This window comes from Myxine glutinosa, chromosome 14 (assembly GCF_964187855.1).
Source record: "Myxine glutinosa chromosome 14, kmMyxGlut1.1, whole genome shotgun sequence".
NCBI classification, from domain to species: Eukaryota; Metazoa; Chordata; class Myxini; order Myxiniformes; family Myxinidae; genus Myxine; species Myxine glutinosa.
In genome coordinates this window covers 84,789,269-84,815,534 of record NC_136274.1, presented here as the reverse complement: position 1 = coordinate 84,815,534, position 26,266 = coordinate 84,789,269, and the positions used below count along the sequence as shown (strand labels likewise).

Here is a 26,266-nt window from a genome sequence, read left to right as displayed (position 1 = left end):
CAAGACTTTCTGCTCACCTTCACTCCTTCATTCCTCTTTTCTCCCACCTCTGGAACAAACTCCCTCACTCTCTTCAATCCCACTGCACCCTCCAGGTCTTTAAAACAGCTGTTCACCACCATCTCTTATCCTCCCCCATCCAAAACCTTGATCTTTTCTACCCCCGCTAATTTCGGTCCCCTTGTGTTTTATACCTCTCCCCCCCGCCCTCCCCCTCCCACGCCTCCTGCCCCCAAGCCCTCTCCCTCCCACACTTCTCCCTGCTCTCAAATGTTGTGGTTGTGTGCTTCCCCTTCTCTCCCCATCTTGTCTTCCGCTCCCTCTTTTTGTGTGTTTTGTTTGTCTGGTTGATTTGTTTGTGAAATAAATGTTAGCTCTTTCACGAGCCTCGATTCAGTAAACAAAAACAAAAACAAAAAAAAAAAAAATCCAGAAGAGAAGATGCTCCGTTGACTGAGATCCGGGTCGGGAAATTGACAGATTGTGTCAGTCCCAGTGAGTCGCAGAAGTCCTTTGCTGAAGAGCCATGGCTGGTGAGAGAGGTACCCACACCCAGCCAACTGGCATGGTGACAATTGAAATCACCACATATGAGGAAGAGAGAGTTGGGATGGGTAGATAGAAGTTGGTCCATATTATCAGACAGCGAGATGTAGATGGAGTCATCGCTGTTTGGTGGACGGTACTACACACATATGAACAAAAGGTGGGAGCGAAGGGGAAGCCATAGCCAAAGGTATTCCTGGGGGTGAGGTGGAGAGAGGGCAGTGGAGGGCGAGTGAGGAAGAGAGTTTTTTATAAAGATAGCAACCCCACCTCCAGGACGAGGCTCAGGTCTATCATACCGGAGGAGGGAGTAACCTGGGAGAGATACCAAGGCATCAGAGACATCATGAAGGAGGAAAGTTTCTGTTAAGCAGATCACATCTGGTTTGTCAGAAGCAACCTGTATGGAGAGATCAGTCAAGTTTGAGCGAAGGCCCCGGATGTTTGAGGTCCATACCGTTAATGAAGAGGAATGGGGGAGCATCGGGTCCAGAAAAGGGGGGGGGAGGGGTAGGGTAAGATGTGGAAGAGGAGGAAGAGGTAGGGAGAGCTGTTGAAGGTGTGTCAGAGATTTCAGAGATTTCAGAATAGCTTGGAGAAAGGGAAGAATGGGGCGGACAAAAGGTTTGATGGAGATTGGGTGAGGCACAGTGAGGTGTTATTTGAGGAGGGGGAAGAGCGAGGCAGAAGGTTGGGGGAGATGAAGGTGAAAGTTGGAAGGGGGAAGAAGCAGGGAGGATGCTTTGAGGAGGAGGGGTGAGAGGGGAGTCTAGGAGGGGAGGAGCGAGGGAGAGTCTTGGAGGGGAGGGGAGTGGGGGGAGTTTAGGAGGGAGGGGAGGGAAGGGGCAAGGGGGGAGATTTGAAAGGGATGGGTGATGGGGAGGATTTGGAGGGGAGGGGTGAGATTGGATTTTGAAAAGTGTACGATTCATGGGAAACGAACATTTTTTGCAAAATGAGTTTGAGACCTTCGAGTCAAAAATACGTTTGAGGACACTGGAGGAGGGATGGAGTTCTGGATAGTTTAGGGAATGTAGAAAGGAGGAACTGTAAGAGATGGTATTATATATATATTTTTTGGAATGAATAGATTTGGTGAGCAAGACGAAAGCATCCTTTTGTAGGAAAAGAAGTAAAGGGTGTTATAATATATGAGAGAAAATAGTTGTTCACGGGAGAGATTATACATTTCTAACCACGTGATCGCGTGATCGCGAACGAAGAACGAACGAAAAAAAAGAACAACAAATAAACGAATAATACCTGGGAAGGAAATATTTTTTGGGTTTTTTTTTTTTTGAGTAGAGATATTTAACAAGGAGGTATGGGGTGAACGACTGGGACGAAACAGAGAACGAAAATAATTGCAGCGCATTCGACGAATCGCTGAGAGAAAAACAAAACCACAAGGTCGGAGACAGTACGGCAGCCAAGCCTACGAGTACTAGGCCTCAGAATACTCGATACGCATTAACCGACGATTGTGTATACATGTACGAAAAATTAGCACCGAAAATTTTACAAAAGATACGCTATAGGTACACACACCGAAAAATAGATACAGTCTCGACAAAAACATAATTGTGAAAGATCACTTAGCTTCGAAAGCGTGAGCGCATGGAACAGCTTTGAAAAGACGTGACCTCGCCGTGATCTCGCGAGATCTCGATCTCGATCTCGAGATGTTGAGGTAATATGTTCCAAATTTCAGAAGTAAATACTTTGTACGTTGAGGTAATATGTTCCAAATTTCAGAAGTAAATACTTTGTACGTTGAGGTAATATGTTCCAAATTTCAGAAGTAAATACTTTGTATGTCGAGGTAATATGTTCCAAATTTCAGAAGTAAATACTTTGTATGTTGAGGTAATATGTTCCAAATTTCAGAAGTAAATACTTTGTACGTTGAGGTAATATGTTCCAAATTTCAGAAGTAAATACTTTGTATGTCGAGGTAATATGTTCCAAATTTCAGAAGTAAATACTTTGTACGTTGAGGTAATATGTTCCAAATTTCAGAAGTAAATACTTTGTACGTTGAGGTAATATGTTCCAAATTTCAGAAGTAAATAATTTGTACGTTGAGGTAATATGTTCCAAATTTCAGAAGTAAATACTTTGTACGTTGAGGTAATATGTTCCAAATTTCAGAAGTAAATACTTTGTACGTTGAGGTAATATGTTCCAAATTTCAGAAGTAAATGCTTTGTACGTTGAGGTAATATGTTCCAAATTTCAGAAGTAAATACTTTGTATGTTGAGGTAATATGTTCCAAATTTCAGAAGTAAATACTTTGTATGTTGAGGTAATATGTTCCAAATTTCAGAAGGAAATACTTTGTATGTTGAGGTCATATGTTCCAAATTTCAGAAGTAAATACTTTGTATGTTGAGGTAATATGTTCCAAATTTCAGAAGGAAATACTTTGTATGTCGAGGTAATATGTTCCAAATTTCAGAAGTAAATACTTTGTATGTCGAGGTGATATGTTCCAAATTTCAGAAGTAAATACTTTGCATGTCGAGGTAATATGTTCCAAATTTCAGAAGTAAATACTTTGTATGTTGAGGTAATATGTTCCAAATTTCAGAAGGAAATACTTTGTATGTTGAGGTCATATGTTCCAAATTTCAGAAGTAAATACTTTGTATGTTGAGGTAATATGTTCCAAATTTCAGAAGGAAATACTTTGTATGTCGAGGTAATATGTTCCAAATTTCAGAAGTAAATACTTTGTATGTCGAGGTGATATGTTCCAAATTTCAGAAGTAAATACTTTGCATGTCGAGGTAATATGTTCCAAATTTCAGAAGTAAATACTTTGTATGTTGAGGTAATATGTTCCAAATTTCAGTAGTAAATGGGGTGCCCTACATAAGGCAAATAAAATACATTTACTTTTTCATGCAGGTGTATGAATCAAATTGTCGCCCCTTTATATGAACTTCTCTGGAGCATAACTTGGTTCCTCCTAAGAACACAAGGGTAGTCCAGCATGCACGCGACATTTTTCGAATGCCCCTTCTTCTCTATTGTTTGGAATTTTCTACAAGCCATGGAATGTCGCTTCTTTTCTAGAGTTTGCCACATGGTGCATACCATATAAAGGGACCGTTTCTATGCCCCTGGAATATTCCTCAAGAATGTGCTTCATAATTCCCTGTGTGCTTCCTGAGTTCCGTTTTTGTGCGTGATCCCAAGTATACTTTATGACAGTCAGTGTAATTCATCACGTCTGTCGTTTGGATCCCTGTACACATCAGCACTTCTACTGTAAATCATGTTTGTTATTTGTGTATTTTGAAAACTCACTCCGAAGAGGGCTGCCACCATTGCTGCCTGGGATCCATGACAAGGAGATGGATGTTGATGTCGTTTGGGAAACGGACAAACGGGGCTGGTCTGGAGGAACTATTCAGGTGAGCAAAAGGAGAAGAAAGCTCAAAGTAAGCAAGTGGTTGAAAACAGATGGACAGCGGTTAAAAAGATATGGAAATTGTAAATAAATGAATCACTGGTGATTTAATGTAGATATATGATGATTAAAAAGAGAGTTGGAAATTATAAACAAATGATTCGCTGGTGATTTAATGTAGATACATGGTGGTTAAAAAGAGATGGAAGTTGTAAATAAATGAACCACTGGTGATTTAATATAGATACATGGTGGTTTAAAAGAGATGGAAGTTGTAAATAAATGAACCACTGGTGATTTATTTTAGATACATGGTGGTTAAAAAGAGATGGAAGTTGTAAATAAATGAACCACTGGTGATTTAATGTAGATACACGGCAATTAAAAAGAGATGGAGAATGTAAATAAACGAATCACTGGTGATTTAATGTAGATAAATGATGATTAAAAAGCGAGTTGGAAATGATAAACAAATTAATCGCTGGTGATTTAATGTAGATACACGGCGGTTAAAAAGAGATGGAAAATGTAAATAAACGAATCACTGGTGATTTAATGTAGATAAATGATGATTAAAAAGCGAGTTGGAAATGATAAACAAATTAATCGCTGGTGATTTAATGTAGATACACGGCGGTTAAAAAGAGATGGAGAATGTAAATAAACGAATCACTGGTGATTTAATGTAGATAAATGATGATTAAAAAGAGAGTTGAAAATGATAAACAAATTAATCGCTGGTGATTTAATGTAGATACACGGCGGTTAAAAAGAGATGGAAAATGTAAATGAACGAATCACTGGTGATTTAATGTAGATAAATGATGATTAAAAAGAGAGTTGGAAATGATAAACAAATTAATCGCTGGTGATTTAATGTAGATACATGGCGGTTAAAAAGAGATGGAGAATGTAAATAAATGAATCACTGGTGATTTAATGTAGATACACGGCAGTTAAAAAGAGATGGAGAATGTAAATAAACGAATCACTGGTGATTTAATGTAGATACACGGCAGTTAAAAAGAGATGGAGAATGTAAACAAATGAAACACTGGTGATTTAATGTAGATACACGGCAGTTAAAAAGAGATGGAGAATGTAAATAAATGAATCACTGGTGATTTAATGTAGATACATGGCAGTTAAAAAGAGATGGAGAATGTAAACAAATGAAACACTGGTGATTTAATGTAGATACACGGCAGTTAAAAAGAGATGGAGAATGTAAATAAACGAATCACTGGTGATTTAATGTTGATACACGGCAGTTAAAAAGAGATGGAGAATGTAAATAAATGAAACACTGGTGATTTAATGTAGATACACGGCAGTTGAAAAGAGATGGAGAATGTAAATAAACGAAACACTGGTGATTTAATGTAGATACACGGCAGTTAAAAAGAGATGGAGAATGTAAATAAACGAAACACTGGTGATTTAATGTAGATACACGGCAGTTAAAAAGAGATGGAGAATGTAAATAAACGAAACACTGGTGATTTAATGTAGATACACGGCAGTTAAAAAGAGATGGAGAATGTAAATAAACGAAACACTGGTGATTTAATGTAGATACACGGCAGTTAAAAAGAGATGGAGAATGTAAATAAACGAAACACTGGTGATTTAATGTAGATACACGGCAGTTAAAAAGAGATGGAGAATGTAAATAAATGAATCACTGGTGATTTAATGTAGATACATGGCAGTTGAAAAGAGATGGAGAATGTAAATAAACGAAACACTGGTGATTTAATGTAGATACACGGCAGTTAAAAAGAGATGGAGAATGTAAATAAACGAAACACTGGTGATTTAATGTAGATACACGGCAGTTAAAAAGAGATGGAGAATGTAAATAAATGAATCACTGGTGATTTAATGTAGATACACGGCAGTTGAAAAGAGATGGAGAATGTAAATAAACGAAACACTGGTGATTTAATGTAGATACACGGCAGTTAAAAAGAGATGGAGAATGTAAATAAATGAATCACTGGTGATTTAATGTAGATCCATGGTGGTTAAAAAGAGATGGAGAATGTAAATAAATGAATCACTGGTGATTTAATGTAAATACACGGCAGTTAAAAAGAGATGGAGAATGTAAACAAACGAAACACTGGTGATTTAATGTAGATACACGGCAGTTAAAAAGAGATGGAGAATGTAAATAAATGAATCACTGGTGATTTAATGTAGATACACGGCAGTTAAAAAGAGATGGAGAATGTAAATAAATGAATCACTGGTGATTTAATGTAGATACACGGCAGTTAAAAAGAGATGGAGAATGTAAATAAACGAAACACTGGTGATTTAATGTAGATACACGGCAGTTAAAAAGAGATGGAGAATGTAAATAAACGAAACACTGGTGATTTAATGTAGATACACGGCAGTTAAAAAGAGATGGAGAATGTAAATAAATGAATCACTGGTGATTTAATGTAGATACACGGCAGTTAAAAAGAGATGGAGAATGTAAATAAATGAATCACTGGTGATTTAATGTAGATACACGGCAGTTAAAAAGAGATGGAGAATGTAAATAAATGAATCACTGGTGATTTAATGTAGATACACGGCAGTTAAAAAGAGATGGAGAATGTAAATAAACGAAACACTGGTGATTTAATGTAGATACACGGCAGTTAAAAAGAGATGGAGAATGTAAATAAACGAAACACTGGTGATTTAATGTAGATACACGGCAGTTAAAAAGAGATGGAGAATGTAAATAAATGAATCACTGGTGATTTAATGTAGATACACGGCAGTTGAAAAGAGATGGAGAATGTAAATAAACGAAACTGGTGATTTAATGTAGATACACGGCAGTTAAAAAGAGATGGAGAATGTAAATAAATGAATCACTGGTGATTTAATGTAGATACATGGTGATTAAAAAGAGATGGAGAATGTAAATAAATGAATCACTGGTGATTTAATGTAGATACACGGCAGTTAAAAAGAGATGGAGAATGTAAACAAACGAAACACTGGTGATTTAATGTAGATACACGGCAGTTAAAAAGAGATGGAGAATGTAAATACATGAATCACTGGTGATTTAATGTAGATACACGGCAGTTAAAAAGAGATGGAGAATGTAAATAAATGAATCACTGGTGATTTAATGTAGATACACGGCAGTTAAAAAGAGATGGAGAATGTAAATAAACGAAACACTGGTGATTTAATGTAGATACACGGCAGTTAAAAAGAGATGGAGAATGTAAATAAACGAAACACTGGTGATTTAATGTAGATACACGGCAGTTAAAAAGAGATGGAGAATGTAAATAAATGAATCACTGGTGATTTAATGTAGATACACGGCAGTTGAAAAGAGATGGAAAATGTAAATAAACGAAACACTGGTGATTTAATGTAGATACACGGCAGTTAAAAAGAGATGGAGAATGTAAATAAATGAATCACTGGTGATTTAATGTAGATACATGGTGGTTAAAAAGAGATGGAGAATGTAAATAAATGAATCACTGGTGATTTAATGTAGATACACGGCAGTTAAAAAGAGATGGAGAATGTAAATAAACGAAACACTGGTGATTTAATGTAGATACACGGCAGTTAAAAAGAGATGGAGAATGTAAATAAATGAATCACTGGTGATTTAATGTAGATACACGGCAGTTGAAAAGAGATGGAGAATGTAAATAAACGAAACACTGGTGATTTAATGTAGATACACGGCAGTTAAAAAGAGATGGAGAATGTAAATAAATGAATCACTGGTGATTTAATGTAGATCCATGGTGGTTAAAAAGAGATGGAGAATGTAAATAAATGAATCACTGGTGATTTAATGTAAATACACGGCAGTTAAAAAGAGATGGAGAATGTAAACAAACGAAACACTGGTGATTTAATGTAGATACACGGCAGTTAAAAAGAGATGGAGAATGTAAATAAATGAATCACTGGTGATTTAATGTAGATACACGGCAGTTAAAAAGAGATGGAGAATGTAAATAAATGAATCACTGGTGATTTAATGTAGATACACGGCAGTTAAAAAGAGATGGAGAATGTAAATAAACGAAACACTGGTGATTTAATGTAGATACACGGCAGTTAAAAAGAGATGAAAATGGAAGAACATTAAAATCCACCTCGCTCATAAATAACAGGCAATGTCTTACAAGCAAATTTTATTTTTGAGTCGTCAGACATGAAAGGTGAATTTTGAATTCATCAAAGTGAATCTGCCAATCTCTAATCAGTGCATGTTCTCATATCCATTATCAGTATCTTCTTTGTTTCTCACTAATACACATGACAGACTTCAATCGACTCAACTGTCGCTCAACAAACCTATCGATCATTGGCCTCGATTCGGCATCAAGCAGACCATGGGTATTCCCTCCTTGGATACGTAATGCTCATTTTGTCACTTGGGTACAATTTCACTTTTTCATTCGGTCATCGTCATCACAGGAACATTTTGATATGTTTGTGTCGGCACACTTTAAGCGGCTGAAACTATTCACTCTGGATGAGATGGCAGCGTAAACTGTCAGAGAAGCACGAGGTAAATCAAGGAGCAATTGCTGATTTCTCTAAAGATACCAATTCCAAACTGATTTAAGCGTCGCTTGAGTAAAAAGTTTCCGGTTGTCGAAAGTCGATAATAGCAAAGGAATAAATTCACACTTGATCTTGTCAGATATTCAAATGTTTTATTCTTCTCTTCCTCCTCCCTTTATAAGGGCTTAAGTCCAAAGGTACCAAGTTTCTGCCTTGACCACAATCCTCCTCCTCACATTCCACCTCCATCTTACTGATATCCCTCCTCACACAATCCTTCCATCTGCACCGCAGTCTACCTCTTTTCCCCCAACTTTGCTCCTTCAATCTCTCCGCTCTTTTTTCCATTCTCTCTTCCCCCATCTGCAACATGTGTCCAAGCCAATCTCAGCCGGTATTTCACCAATCTCCCCGTCAAGCTCATCAGCACATCAATCTCCTCCCTCAGTTCATCCATTCTCCTTCTATCCACCCTCTTCACTCCCGCAATCCTCCTCAACCAGGTGTTCTTGTAAACATGCAGCTCCTTCCATTCCCACCTGCGTACAACGACTTGTATCCTCCTACCAACCTCCTCACCCTGTCTCCCTTCCATTTAGTCGTCTGCATCATCTCCACCACCTCGACTCCTCTGCCCTCCATCAATCCCACATTTAAAATACCTAGCCGGACCTCGCTTCGAATCCGCTGCCCGCTCAGCAGAGCCAGTACCATCTTGATCAGTTTGGGGTGCTCTGGTCACCACTCAGCACAACAAGGACCTTGTTTTTAACAGTGACATGGTGGAACGATAGAGATGTGAAGAAAGCGGGCACATGGCCCCCCTCGATCGCTTGTTGTATGAAAGACCGCACATCTAATGTCGACAATAGGATGAACTCTGACATTCACATATCGTCCGTGCTCCTTCACCACCTCCATGAGCACTTCTACCAACTGTCCACGGTCACATGTGCAGTCCCTGAAGCACGAATGTGCTGAACCACCATGGTGGTCATGCTCACCTGGGACAAAGTGATTCATCAAACCACCAGCATGACTAACGGACACTTGCATTGGTGTCGATTTTTTTTACCGCCGCCACCAAAGGTGGATGGAGGTTGTTTTCACCCTTGTCTGTTTGTCTGTCTGTTTGTCCGTTTGTGAACAAAATATCTCAAAAAGTTGACGACGGATTCGGACGAAATTTGACAGAGATGTAGCGTATATGAGAAGGACGAAATGATTAGATTTTGGTGAAGATCCGGATCCGGCTACTGGAATTCTTTAAGTGATTCTTCACCATTGGGAGATAGAGCCAAAAACGATACAAAGCAGGATATCTCAAAATGTTGTGGACGGATGATTTTGATTAAATGTGATTCTGTATTGTGATTTTCTGATCTACTCTGGGATACAAAACGTCAACTGTTCACCTGGCAGAGGTATGCTCTCTACTGAGTGTCGTTCTAATGTTTGTACATTACATGTATTGTTCCTTTCATAAAAGACAAATCCTCAATGCACGAGTCGTCTGTTCTATTGCAATGACATTGCATATGAAGGATGTAAGGTGATCGGCAACTCTGTGATGCAAGGTGATCCTCATCTGGAATATTCCACCACAACCTATCTGGTCTCGATTTGTCCTGCAGGGATCCGACTCCTTTCGGAATTTAATGAGCCTTGATATTTTTCATTGAATACGTTCGGGAGCCGATATGATGGAAACCTGAAAGCCGTTCACCTGTGAAATAAGAGCGGTGGTACAGAGCGATTAAAGAGGCAGCTTTCACAGAGAGTGCACCTCTCACCTTGCACACGTAAGGTAGTGTGCAGCTCTTCGGAACCCCAGGCGTTGCTGGCCGTGCACGTGTAGCGTCCGGCGTCGCTCGCACGCAGAGCGAGGACCACGAGACTACCGTTGGCCGGCAACGCCAGTCGGCTGCCGGGAGTCACGACTACGGGAGCCTGGTCGCTGAAGACGAGAGGGAAGGTGAGAGTTGGGACCAGGCAAAGCGTGGTGAGAAACAGCAAAATGGGTGAAAACATTTCCAGTAGTTAACCCTTTATGATCTGCTTTAACCTGCTCCTTGACCTCTAAGATCATTGTGGAGTCATGTCGTTATTTGTTGTATGGGGAAATAGACCTGGTGGTGCCCTTCTCCTCTCTGGGTCAGGAATTGGAATTTGGCCTGGTTACCAGCACATAATTACCTCCTCTTTTCAAAAGGTACAGTGGGATCTTTAACACCCCCTCAAATCCTAGCAGATGGGATACTAGGCTTAAAATCCCTCTGAAGGAAGGAAAACTCATTGATGTAATGTCCTGCCTCCTAAATATGATAACACTTTATGGTGGGTTAGGAATATAACCCAAACAAGACCTATAAAATGGGAGTGCACTACCTCAAGGTTGTCCTATCAATCCAAATATCCCTTTGGATTGTCTTTCATCATCAGAACACGTATCACATACAGGAATGCTGTCATTATGATGCAGATTACATTATGGGATCGATGAAGGAATTGAGGGATACTAGGGCATGCCCGTACTATATCTATATCTAAAATTATATCCCCCCCTCTATTTACATGAAATGGTTTGGTTCATGAAATGTTTTGGTTCATTCGCAACGCCAAAGCGAACGGCGAACGCTTTACATGAAATGGTTCGGTGCATGAAATGTTTTGGTCCATTCGCAACGCCAAAGCGAACGGCGAACGGCTTGCGAGTACAGTGACAATCCCCCCGGGGTTTTTATTAGTTTTAAAACATAGTTTAACGCCAACATAGCGCCAACATAGTTTGCAAACGTGAAATAAATGAATACGCTCTCAAATGTGCCATCCGAGGCAGAGTGTGTCCGCCACGTTCGGCACACGCGATAGCTCGCTGCTCTCTGATTGGTTGAATCGTTTTTTGGACATAGCTCGGTAAGTAATTGTCCGATTAATATGAAACCTTGAAAAGGCACATCCTCGGGTCCCCAGCAATATACCTGGCAAGTTTAAAGTATATCGGACCCGTGGTTGTCGAGAAACAGCGGTCACAGACAAACAAACGTACAAACGTACAAACAAACACACAGAGATTACTGGAATTATAGATAGATGAAGACTCTTCTTGTGTCTAAGTTATTTAGTCATTTCTACGAAATAACCTCATAGTGGGTCCCAATGTCCGGCCGTCCGTCTGCAGATACATCCGTTAACGTTTGACTGAAGCATATTCTCCTCACAAACTACCTGACCGATATGGACCAAATTTGGTATGATGCATCAGGACAGCAAGGTCTCATGGGCTTGTGCTCCCAGTCTGGGTCTGCCCCCTATTAAAGGGGTAAACAGGGGGTTTTGCCCCAAATATTGGTATTTCATTCCAAACCACCAGACAGATCCAGACCATACTCGCCACGAGGCATCGGGACCATGTCCTAACCTGAAGTTGTACTCCTAATGGTCGTATCTCCCCTGGAAAGAGGGCTACGGTCCCCTCCCCGAATCCCTCATTTTCACTAAAACATCTCCACAATTACCTGAGTGATAAGGACCAAATTTGGTACAATGCATCAGGACAGGAAGGTCTCATGGGGTTGTGTTTCTCATCTGGATCCACCCATTAAGGAGGTAAAAGTAGGGGGGGGGGTAGGGAAGGGGCGGGGAGGAGGGGGACCTCAAAGACCCTTTCGACCTCAAAGACACTTTATGCCCTTAAGACCCCTCAGACCTTCTAGACCATTAAAACCCCACAATTTAAGACCACCCCCTCCCCCCAAGACCTTTAAGACCCTGAGACACTTAAGACCACTAAGACCCTTTAAGACCCCAAAGACCCTTTAGAACCCTCAGACAATTTGGAACCCTCAGACCCATTAGAACCCTCAGACCCCTTAGAACTCTCAGACCCTTTAGAACTCTCAGACCCTTTTGAACTCTCAGACCCCTTCGGCCATTTTGACCCTTTGTAACCCAAAGACCCTATGCCACCCCTAAGACTCTTCAGACCCTTAAGACCCTTTAATACTCCCAAGACGCTTAATATCCTTTAAATCCCTAAAGACCACAAAGACCCTTTAAGACCCTACAAACCCTTTAGAACCTAAATACACTTTAAGACCCCAAAGACCCTTAAGACCGCCAAATCCCATTAGACTCCTTGAGACCACCAAGACCCTTTAAGGTCCTTAAGACTCTCAAGACCCTTTAGAACCTTTTGACACGCAAGCCCCTAAGATGCTGCGGAACCTATAGACAACCTTTAACCATATATACCCCGTTACACCGTTTAGAACCCTTAAAGCCATTAGAGCCTGTTAGACCTTTTAGAAACCAAAGACCTTATGTACCTCCTTCGACCCTTTAAGAACACCTAAAACCCTCAGGCTCATTGCTACCCTTACAGATGTTTTGGCCTTTAGACCTTCACACCTTTCACACCTTTTAATACCCTTTAGACCCCTTTGACCTTCAGACCTTTTTAGACGTTTTAAGACCCTTTAGACTTAAGACAAAGACCTAGGGTAGACAGTGATGTGGGGTTTGACAGTGACGCGGGTTTAGACAGTGACGCGGGTTTAGACAGTGACCCAGGTTTAGACAGTGACATGGGGTTAGACAGTGATGCGGGGTTAGACAGTGACGTGGGGTTAGACAGTGACGTGGGGTTAGACAGTGACGTGGGGTTAGACAGTGATGTCGGGTTAGACAGTGATGGGGGTTTAGACAGTGATGCAGGTTTAGACAGTGACGTGGGTTTAGACAGTGACATAGGGTTAGACAGTGATGCGGGGTTAGACAGTGATGCGGGGTTAGACCGTGATGCGGGTTTAGACAGTGATGTGGGTTTCGACAGCGATGTGGGTTTAGACAGTGACATGGGTTTAGACAGTGAGACAATATAAGTAAAAACGTTATGCAATTTTGAAGGAATTGTGATCGAACTCTACTGACTGTAATTATTTTTTTGCAAGCACATGTGTAGGTCAGCACCTGTCCTTGATCCAGCTTGTGCTCGGCTGTGGATCCCCCACAGCACGACATGGCAATTCAAGGTCCTTCATCCATGGTGAGGAGACGGCACCGCCAAACGACACGATGCGTGCCGGGGCTATTGGAGTGGGAATATAGAGGAACAGCGGCCAATGATCCACCTCTGATTCAGAAGCTGCATGTACAAAGACGTAATGGCAAATATTGCATCATTGTGTCCTTTTTTTTTGAGTGAAACTCCTTCAGGCACAGTGTGCAGGGATATTTGGAGCAGCCACTACCTCGGCGTGTGCGTCCAACATCCTTGCTCGATCTCTCACCATTAAAAGCCGGCTGCACAGAGACGGGCTGGCTGGCATTACCACGACCTGCACCCGTCACCGCGGCCACAGAGAGCGCGTAATGCCTGTCACGGCTCAACCGGTCAATGGAGTGCCAAGTGACGTCTGGAGAAACCTCAAACTCACTGGAGAGCTTTAAGGAGGGGAGCAAAAAGAGGGAAAGAAATGTAGAATGTTCCAGTCAATGTCCTGCAAAAGTTTTAGTCCAACCAAAAGTTAAGATCTTATGTCTCTTAAAATACTGCCTAAACTTTTGTCAAAGTTCAAACAACCAAGCTTATTTACATGGGCCTAATCCCATTTACAGAGATTAGGAATACCGTGAAATTGGCATGGATGTGCAGGTAGTGCGAGCGTCGTTGTGCTATGGATGTTCTGCCATATTATATGGAGTTCACATGGTCACATGCAAGTTCACACGGAAGTGCTACGGTGCTGACCGGTTGAGCAGGAAAAGGGAACGAGCAGACGACGATGTATTTGCGGATGAGGCCATTAGGATGTGCTGGCTGTAGCCATGAGAGAACCACCGCCGTGGCAGAGGCAGCCGCCGCTTTCACAGCCGCTGGGGAACTGGGAACTGCACAGAGCGGAAGGGCAAATGGCAAGAGGAGAGCAGGTGATTGGCTAAGAAGAGCACAAGGGAAAAGGTTTCGGCCCAAAAATCTCTATCTCTATCTGCCTCTGTCTCTCTCTCACACATGTGTTCTATGCACAGCCACATCTTTTAAGTTACAAACTCCAAACTCAGAAGTTCAAATTCACAAGGGTAACGTTCCTTGTGATATAATCAATGATATTTATTAGTTTATAAGGGTAATGTTTCTTGTGATATAATCAATGATATTTGATAGTTTATAAGGGTAATGTTTCTTGTGATATAATCAATGATATATATTAGTTTATAAGGGTAATGTTTCTTGTGATATAATCAATGATATTTGATAGTTTATAAGGGTAATGTTTCCTGTGATATAATCAATGATATTTGATAGTTTATAAGGGTAATGTTTCTTGTGATATAATCAATGATATTTGATAGTTTATTCGGGTAATGATTCTTGTGATATAATCAATGATATTTGATAGTTTATAAGGGTAATGTTTCTTGTGATATAATCAATGATATTTGATAGTTTATAAGGGTAATGTTTCTTGTGATATAATCAATGATATATATTAGTTTATAAGGGTAATGTTTCTTGTGATATAATCAATGATATTTGATAGTTTATTAGGGTAATGTTTCTTGTGATATAATCAATGATATTTATTAGTTTATAAGGGTAATGTTTCTTGTGATATAATCAATGATATTTGATAGTTTATAAGGGTAATGATTCTTGTGATATAATCAATGATATTTGATAGTTTATAAGGGTAATGTTTCTTGTGATATAATCAATGATATATATTAGTTTATAAGGGTAATGTTCCTTGTGATATAATCAATGATATTTATTAGTTTATAAGGGTAATGTTTCTTGTGATATAATCAATGATATACATTAGTTTATAAGGGTAATGTTTCTTGTGATAAAATCAATGATATATATTAGTTTATAAGGGTAATGTTTCTTGTGATATAATCAATGATATATATTAGTTTATAAGGGTAATGTTTCTTGTGATATAATCAATGATATTTGATAGTTTATAAGGGTAATGTTTCTTGTGATATAATCAATGATATTTATTAGTTTATAAGGGTAATGTTTCTTGTGATATAATCAATGATATTTGATAGTTTATAAGGGTAATGATTCTTGTGATATAATCAATGATATTTGATAGTTTATAAGGGTAATGTTTCTTGTGATATAATCAATGATATATATTAGTTTATAAGGGTAATGTTCCTTGTGATATAATCAATGATATTTGATAGTTTATAAGGGTAATGTTTCTTGTGATATAATCAATGATATATATTAGTTTATAAGGGTAATGTTTCTTGTGATATAATCAATGATATATATTAGTTTATAAGGGTAATGTTTCTTGTGATATAATCAATGATATATATTAGTTTATAAGGGTAATGATTCTTGTGATATAATCAATGATATATATTAGCTTATAAGGGTAATGTTTCTTGTGATATAATCAATGATATATATTAGTTTATAAGGGTAATGATTCTTGTGATATAATCAATGATATATATTAGTTTATAAGGGTAATGATTCTTGTGATATAATCAATGATATATATTAGTTTATAAGGGTAATGTTTCTTGTGATATAACCAATGATATATATTAGTTTATAAGGGTAATGTTTCTTGTGATATAATCAATGATATATATTAGTTTATAAGGGTAATGATTCTTGTGATATAATCAATGATATATATTAGTTTATAAGGGTAATGATTCTTGTGATATAATCAATGATATATATTAGTTTATAAGGGTAATGTTTCTTGTGATATAATCAATGATATATATTAGTTTATAAGGGTAATGATTCTTGGGATATAATCAATGATATATATTAGTTTATACGGGTAATGATTCTTGGGATATAATCAATGATATATATTAGTTTATAAGGGTAATGATTCTTGTGATATAATCAATGATATATATTAGTTTATAAGGGTAATGATTCTTGTGATATAATCAATGATATATATTAGTTTATAAGGGTAATGATTCTTGTGATATAATCAATGATATATATTAGTTTATAAGGGTAATGTTTCTTGTGATATAATCAATGATATATATTAGTTTATAAGGGTAATGTTTCTTGTGATATAATCAATGATATATATTAGTTTATAAGGGTAATGTTCCTTGTGATATAATCAATGATATATATTAGTTTATAAGGGTAATGATTCTTGTGATATAATCAATGATATATATTAGTTTATAAGGGTAATGTTTCTTGTGATATAATCAATGATATATATTAGTTTATAAGGGTAATGTTCCTTGTGATATAATCAATGATATTTGATAGTTTATAAGGGTAATGTTTCTTGTGATATAATCAATGATATTTGATAGTTTATACAGGTAATGATTCTTGTGATATAATCAATGATATATATTAGTTTATAAGGGTAATGATTCTTGTGATATAATCAATGATATATATTAGTTTATAAGGGTAATGATTCTTGTGATATAATCAATGACATTTATTAGTTTATAAGGGTAATGTTTCTTGTGATATAATCAATGATATATATTAGTTTATAAGGGTAATGATTCTTGTGATATAATCAATGATATATATTAGTTTATAAGGGTAATGTTTCTTGTGATATAATCAATGATATTTGATAGTTTATTCGGGTAATGATTCTTGTGATATAATCAATGATATTTGATAGTTTATAAGGGTAATGTTTCTTGTGATATAATCAATGATATTTGATAGTTTATATGGGTAATGTTTCTTGTGATATAATCAATGATATTTGATAGTTTATAAGGGTAATGTTTCTTGTGATATAATCAATGATATTTGATAGTTTATAAGGGTAATGTTTCCTGTGATATAATCAATGATATTTGATAGTTTATAAGGGTAATGTTTCTTGTGATATAATCAATGATATTTGATAGTTTATTCGGGTAATGATTCTTGTGATATAATCAATGATATTTGATAGTTTATACGGGTAATGTTTCTTGTGATATAATCAATGATATTTGATAGTTTATAAGGGTAATGTTTCTTGTGATATAATCAATGATATATATTAGTTTATAAGGGTAATGTTTCTTGTGATATAATCAATGATATTTGATAGTTTATTAGGGTAATGTTTCTTGTGATATAATCAATGATATTTATTAGTTTATAAGGGTAATGTTTCTTGTGATATAATCAATGATATTTGATAGTTTATAAGGGTAATGATTCTTGTGATATAATCAATGATATTTGATAGTTTATAAGGGTAATGTTTCTTGTGATATAATCAATGATATATATTAGTTTATAAGGGTAATGTTCCTTGTGATATAATCAATGATATTTATTAGTTTATAAGGGTAATGTTTCTTGTGATATAATCAATGACATACATTAGTTTATAAGGGTAATGTTTCTTGTGATAAAATCAATGATATATATTAGTTTATAAGGGTAATGTTTCTTGTGATATAATCAATGATATATATTAGTTTATAAGGGTAATGTTTCTTGTGATATAATCAATGATATTTGATAGTTTATAAGGGTAATGTTTCTTGTGATATAATCAATGATATTTTTTAGTTTATAAGGGTAATGTTTCTTGTGATATAATCAATGATATTTGATAGTTTATAAGGGTAATGATTCTTGTGATATAATCAATGATATTTGATAGTTTATAAGGGTAATGTTTCTTGTGATATAATCAATGATATATATTAGTTTATAAGGGTAATGTTCCTTGTGATATAATCAATGATATTTGATAGTTTATAAGGGTAATGTTTCTTGTGATATAATCAATGATATATATTAGTTTATAAGGGTAATGTTTCTTGTGATATAATCAATGATATATATTAGTTTATAAGGGTAATGTTTCTTGTGATATAATCAATGATATATATTAGTTTATAAGGGTAATGATTCTTGTGATATAATCAATGATATATATTAGTTTATAAGGGTAATGTTTCTTGTGATATAATCAATGATATATATTAGTTTATAAGGGTAATGATTCTTGTGATATAATCAATGATATATATTAGTTTATAAGGGTAATGATTCTTGTGATATAATCAATGATATTTGATAGTTTATAAGGGTAATGTTTCTTGTGATATAATCAATGATATTTGATAGTTTATAAGGGTAATGTTTCTTGTGATATAATCAATGATATTTGATAGTTTATTAGGGTAATGTTTCTTGTGATATAATCAATGATATTTATTAGTTTATAAGGGTAATGTTTCTTGTGATATAATCAATGATATTTATTAGATTATAAGGGTAATGTTTCTTGTGATATAATCAATGATATTTGATAGTTTATAAGGGTAATGTTTCTTGTGATATAATCAATGATATTTGATAGTTTATAAGGGTAATGTTTCTTGTGATATAATCAATGATATTTATTAGTTTATAAGGGTAATGTTTCTTGTGATATAATCAATGATATTTGTTAGTTTATAAGGGTAATGTTTCTTATGATATAATCAATGATATTTGATAGTTTATAAGGGTAATGTTCCTTGTGATATAATCAATGATATTTGATAGTTTATAAGGGTAATGTTTCTTGTGATATAATCAATGATATTTGATTGTTTATTAGGGTAATGATTCTTGTGATATAATCAATGATATTTGATAGTTTATAAGGGTAATGTTTCTTGTGATATAATCAATGATATTTGATAGTTTATAAGGGTAATGTTTCTTGTGATATAATCAATGATATTTGATAGTTTATAAGGGTAATGATTCTTGTGATATAATCAATGATATTTGATAGTTTATAAGGGTAATGTTTCTTGTGATATAATCAATGATATTTGATAGTTTATAAGGGTAATGTTTCTTGTGATATAAATCAATGATATTGATAGTTTATAAGGGTAATGTTTCTTGTGATATAATCAATGATATTTGATAGTTTATAAGGGTAATGATTCTTGTGATATAATCAATGATATTTGATAGTTTATAAGGGTAATGTTTCTTGTGATATAATCAATGATATACATTAATTTATAAGGGTAATGTTTCTTGTGATATAATCAATGATATTTGATAGTTTATAAGGGTAATGTTTCTTGTGATATAATCAATGATATTTGATAGTTTATAAGGGTAATGATTCTTGTGATATAATCAATGATATTTGATAGTTTATAAGGGTAATGTTTCTTGTGATAAAATCAATGATATTTATTAGTTTTTAAGGGTAATGTTTCTTGTGATATAATCAATGATATTTGATAGTTTATTCGGGTAATGATTCTTGTGATATAATCAATGATATTTGATAGTTTATAAGGGTAATGTTTCTTGTGATATAATCAATGATATTTGATAGTTTATATGGGTAATGTTTCTTGTGATATAATCAATGATATTTGATAGTTTATAAGGGTAATGTTTCTTGTGATATAATCAATGATATTTGATAGTTTATAAGGGTAATGTTTCTTGTGATATAATCAATGATATTTGATAGTTTATAAGGGTAATGTTTCTTGTGATATAATCAATGATATTTGATAGTTTATTCGGGTAATGATTCTTGTGATATAATCAATGATATTTGATAGTTTATAAGGGTAATGTTTCTTGTGATATAATCAATGATATTTGATAGTTTATAAGGGTAATGTTTCTTGTGATATAATCAATGATATATATTAGTTTATAAGGGTAATGTTTCTTGTGATATAATCAATGATATTTGATAGTTTATTAGGGTAATGTTTCTTGTGATATAATCAATGATATTTATTAGTTTATAAGGGTAATGTTTCTTGTGATATAATCAATGATATTTGATAGTTTATAAGGGTAATGTTTCTTGTGATATAATCAATGATATTTGATAGTTTATGAGGGTAATGTTTCTTGTGATATAATCAATGATATTTGATAGTTTATAAGGGTAATGATTCTTGTGATATAATCAATGATATTTGATAGTTTATAAGGGTAATGTTTCTTGTGATAAAATCAATGATATTTATTAGTTTATAAGGGTAATGTTTCTTGTGATATAATCAATGATATTTGATAGTTTATTCGGGTAATGATTCTTGTGATATAATCAATGATATTTGATAGTTTATAAGGGTAATGTTTCTTGTGATATAATCAATGATATTTGATAGTTTATATGGGTAATGTTTCTTGTGATATAATCAATGATATTTGATAGTTTATAAGGGTAATGTTTCTTGTGATATAATCAATGATATTTGATAGTTTATAAGGGTAATGTTTCCTGTGATATAATCAATGATATTTGATAGTTTATAAGGGTAATGTTTCTTGTGATATAATCAATGATATTTGATAGTTTATTCGGGTAATGATTCTTGTGATATAATCAATGATATTTGATAGTTTATAAGGGTAATGTTTCTTGTGATATAATCAATGATATTTGATAGTTTATAAGGGTAATGTTTCTTGTGATATAATAATCAATGATATACAGTATATTAGTTTATAAGGGTAATGTTTCTTGTGATATAATCAATGATATTTGATAGTTTATTAGGGTAATGTTTCTTGTGATATAATCAATGATATTTATTAGTTTATAAGGGTAATGTTTCTTGTGATATAATCAATGATATTTGATAGTTTATAAGGGTAATGATTCTTGTGATATAATCAATGATATTTGATAGTTTATAAGGGTAATGTTTCTTGTGATATAATCAATGATATATATTAGTTTATAAGGGTAATGTTCCTTGTGATATAATCAATGATATTTATTAGTTTATAAGGGTAATGTTTCTTGTGATATAATCAATGATATACATTAGTTTATAAGGGTAATGTTTCTTGTGATAAAATCAATGATATATATTAGTTTATAAGGGTAATGTTTCTTGTGATATAATCAATGATATATATTAGTTTATAAGGGTAATGTTTCTTGTGATATAATCAATGATATTTGATAGTTTATAAGGGTAATGTTTCTTGTGATATAATCAATGATATTTATTAGTTTATAAGGGTAATGTTTCTTGTGATATAATCAATGATATTTGATAGTTTATAAGGGTAATGATTCTTGTGATATAATCAATGATATTTGATAGTTTATAAGGGTAATGTTTCTTGTGATATAATCAATGATATATATTAGTTTATAAGGGTAATGTTCCTTGTGATATAATCAATGATATTTGATAGTTTATAAGGGTAATGTTTCTTGTGATATAATCAATCATATATATTAGTTTATAAGGGTAATGTTTCTTGTGATATAATCAATGATATATATTAGTTTATAAGGGTAATGATTCTTGTGATATAATCAATGATATATATTAGTTTATAAGGGTAATGATTCTTGTGATATAATCGATGATATATATTAGTTTATAAGGGTAATGTTTCTTGTGATATAACCAATGATATATATTAGTTTATAAGGGTAATGTTTCTTGTGATATAATCAATGATATATATTAGTTTATAAGGGTAATGATTCTTGTGATATAATCAATGATATATATTAGTTTATAAGGGTAATGATTCTTGTGATATAATCAATGATATATATTAGTTTATAAGGGTAATGTTTCTTGTGATATAATCAATGATATATATTAGTTTATAAGGGTAATGATTCTTGGGATATAATCAATGATATATATTAGTTTATACGGGTAATGATTCTTGGGATATAATCAATGATATATATTAGTTTATAAGGGTAATGATTCTTGTGATATAATCAATGATATATATTAGTTTATAAGGGTAATGATTCTTGTGATATAATCAATGATATATATTAGTTTATAAGGGTAATGATTCTTGTGATATAATCAATGATATATATTAGTTTATAAGGGTAATGTTTCTTGTGATATAATCAATGATATATATTAGTTTATAAGGGTAATGTTTCTTGTGATATAATCAATGATATATATTAGTTTATAAGGGTAATGTTCCTTGTGATATAATCAATGATATATATTAGTTTATAAGGGTAATGATTCTTGTGATATAATCAATGATATATATTAGTTTATAAGGGTAATGTTTCTTGTGATATAATCAATGATATATATTAGTTTATAAGGGTAATGTTCCTTGTGATATAATCAATGATATTTGATAGTTTATAAGGGTAATGTTTCTTGTGATATAATCAATGATATTTGATAGTTTATACAGGTAATGATTCTTGTGATATAATCAATGATATATATTAGTTTATAAGGGTAATGATTCTTGTGATATAATCAATGATATATATTAGTTTATAAGGGTAATGATTCTTGTGATATAATCAATGACATTTATTAGTTTATAAGGGTAATGTTTCTTGTGATATAATCAATGATATATATTAGTTTATAAGGGTAATGATTCTTGTGATATAATCAATGATATATATTAGTTTATAAGGGTAATGTTTCTTGTGATATAATCAATGATATTTGATAGTTTATTCGGGTAATGATTCTTGTGATATAATCAATGATATTTGATAGTTTATAAGGGTAATGTTTCTTGTGATATAATCAATGATATTTGATAGTTTATATGGGTAATGTTTCTTGTGATATAATCAATGATATTTGATAGTTTATAAGGGTAATGTTTCTTGTGATATAATCAATGATATTTGATAGTTTATAAGGGTAATGTTTCCTGTGATATAATCAATGATATTTGATAGTTTATAAGGGTAATGTTTCTTGTGATATAATCAATGATATTTGATAGTTTATTCGGGTAATGATTCTTGTGATATAATCAATGATATTTGATAGTTTATACGGGTAATGTTTCTTGTGATATAATCAATGATATTTGATAGTTTATAAGGGTAATGTTTCTTGTGATATAATCAATGATATATATTAGTTTATAAGGGTAATGTTTCTTGTGATATAATCAATGATATTTGATAGTTTATTAGGGTAATGTTTCTTGTGATATAATCAATGATATTTATTAGTTTATAAGGGTAATGTTTCTTGTGATATAATCAATGATATTTGATAGTTTATAAGGGTAATGATTCTTGTGATATAATCAATGATATTTGATAGTTTATAAGGGTAATGTTTCTTGTGATATAATCAATGATATATATTAGTTTATAAGGGTAATGTTCCTTGTGATATAATCAATGATATTTATTAGTTTATAAGGGTAATGTTTCTTGTGATATAATCAATGACATACATTAGTTTATAAGGGTAATGTTTCTTGTGATAAAATCAATGATATATATTAGTTTATAAGGGTAATGTTTCTTGTGATATAATCAATGATATATATTAGTTTATAAGGGTAATGTTTCTTGTGATATAATCAATGATATTTGATAGTTTATAAGGGTAATGTTTCTTGTGATATAATCAATGATATTTATTAGTTTATAAGGGTAATGTTTCTTGTGATATAATCAATGATATTTGATAGTTTATAAGGGTAATGATTCTTGTGATATAATCAATGATATTTGATAGTTTATAAGGGTAATGTTTCTTGTGATATAATCAATGATATATATTAGTTTATAAGGGTAATGTTCCTTGTGATATAATCAATGATATTTGATAGTTTATAAGGGTAATGTTTCTTGTGATATAATCAATGATATATATTAGTTTATAAGGGTAATGTTTCTTGTGATATAATCAATGATATATATTAGTTTATAAGGGTAATGTTTCTTGTGATATAATCAATGATATATATTAGTTTATAAGGGTAATGATTCTTGTGATATAATCAATGATATATATTAGTTTATAAGGGAATGTTTCTTGTGATATAATCAATGATATATATTAGTTTATAAGGGTAATGATTCTTGTGATATAATCAATGATATATATTAGTTTATAAGGGTAATGATTCTTGTGATATAATCAATGATATATATTAGTTTATAAGGGTAATGTTTCTTGTGATATAATCAATGATATATATTAGTTTATAAGGGTAATGTTTCTTGTGATATAATCAATGATATATATTAGTTTATAAGGGTAATGATTCTTGTGATATAATCAATGATATATATTAGTTTATAAGGGTAATGATTCTTGTGATATAACCAATGATATATATTAGTTTATAAGGGTAATGTTTCTTGTGATATAATCAATGATATATATTAGTTTATAAGGGTAATGATTCTTGGGATATAATCAATGATATATATTAGTTTATATGGGTAATGATTCTTGGGATATAATCAATGATATATATTAGTTTATAAGGGTAATGATTCTTGTGATATAATCAATGATATATATTAGTTTATAAGGGTAATGATTCTTGTGATATAATCAATGATATATATTAGTTTATAAGGGTAATGATTCTTGTGATATAATCAATGATATATATTAGTTTATAAGGGTAATGTTTCTTGTGATATAATCAATGATATATATTAGTTTATAAGGGTAATGTTTCTTGTGATATAATCAATGATATATATTAGTTTATAAGGGTAATGTTCCTTGTGATATAATCAATGATATATATTAGTTTATAAGGGTAATGTTTCTTGTGATATAATCAATGATATATATTAGTTTATAAGGGTAATGTTCCTTGTGATATAATCAATGATATTTGATAGTTTATAAGGGTAATGTTTCTTGTGATATAATCAATGATATTTGATAGTTTATACGGGTAATGATTCTTGTGATATAATCAATGATATATATTAGTTTATAAGGGTAATGATTCTTGTGATATAATCAATGATATATATTAGTTTATAAGGGTAATGATTCTTGTGATATAATCAATGATATTTATTAGTTTATAAGGGTAATGTTTCTTGTGATATAATCAATGATATATATTAGTTTATAAGGGTAATGATTCTTGTGATATAATCAATGATATATATTAGTTTATAAGGGTAATGTTTCTTGTGATATAATCAATGATATATATTAGTTTATAAGGGTAATGATTCTTGTGATATAATCAATGATATATATTAGTTTATAAGGGTAATGTTTCTTGTGATATAATCAATGATATTTGATAGTTTATACGGGTAATGTTTCTTGTGATATAATCAATGATATTTGATAGTTTATACGGGTAATGATTCTTGTGATATAATCAATGATATTTGATAGTTTATACGGGTAATGATTCTTGTGATATAATCAATGATATTTGATAGTTTATACGGGTAATGATTCTTGTGATATAATCAATGATATTTGATAGTTTATACGGGTAATGATTCTTGTGATATAATCAATGATATATATTAGTTTATAAGGGTAATGATTCTTGTGATATAATCAATGATATTTATTAGTTTATAAGGGTAATGTTTCTTGTGATATAATCAATGATATATATTAGTTTATAAGGGTAATGATTCTTGTGATATAATCAATGATATATATTAGTTTATAAGGGTAATGTTTCTTGTGATATAATCAATGATATTTATTAGTTTATAAGGGTAATGTTTCTTGTGATATAATCAATGATATATATTAGTTTATAAGGGTAATGATTCTTGTGATATAATCAATGATATATATTAGTTTATAAGGGTAATGATTCTTGTGATATAATCAATGATATTTGATAGTTTATAAGGGTAATGTTTCTTGTGATATAATCAATGATATTTGATAGTTTATACGGGTAATGATTCTTGTGATATAATCAATGATATTTGATAGTTTATAAGGGTAATGTTTCTTGTGATATAATCAATGATATTTGATGCTTTATAACGGAA

At 32.9% G+C, this 26,266-nt stretch overlaps 1 protein-coding gene across 1 annotated transcript in view; it reads right to left on the bottom strand.

The window, feature by feature from the left end:
• The window catches only part of LOC137439289 (cell adhesion molecule DSCAM), a 214,620-nt gene that overhangs the window by 42,188 nt on the left and 146,166 nt on the right, over nt 1-26,266 (bottom strand). Inside the window, exons 21-25 of the mRNA XM_078768014.1 lie at nt 14,272-14,411; nt 13,811-13,964; nt 13,491-13,608; nt 10,313-10,476; nt 3,860-3,958 (exon numbers count right to left, since the gene is read on the bottom strand). Of these exons, the coding sequence (XP_078624140.1) occupies nt 3,860-3,958; nt 10,313-10,476; nt 13,491-13,608; nt 13,811-13,964; nt 14,272-14,411 (675 nt within the window). The remainder of the gene's footprint in view (nt 1-3,859; nt 3,959-10,312; nt 10,477-13,490; nt 13,609-13,810; nt 13,965-14,271; nt 14,412-26,266) is intronic.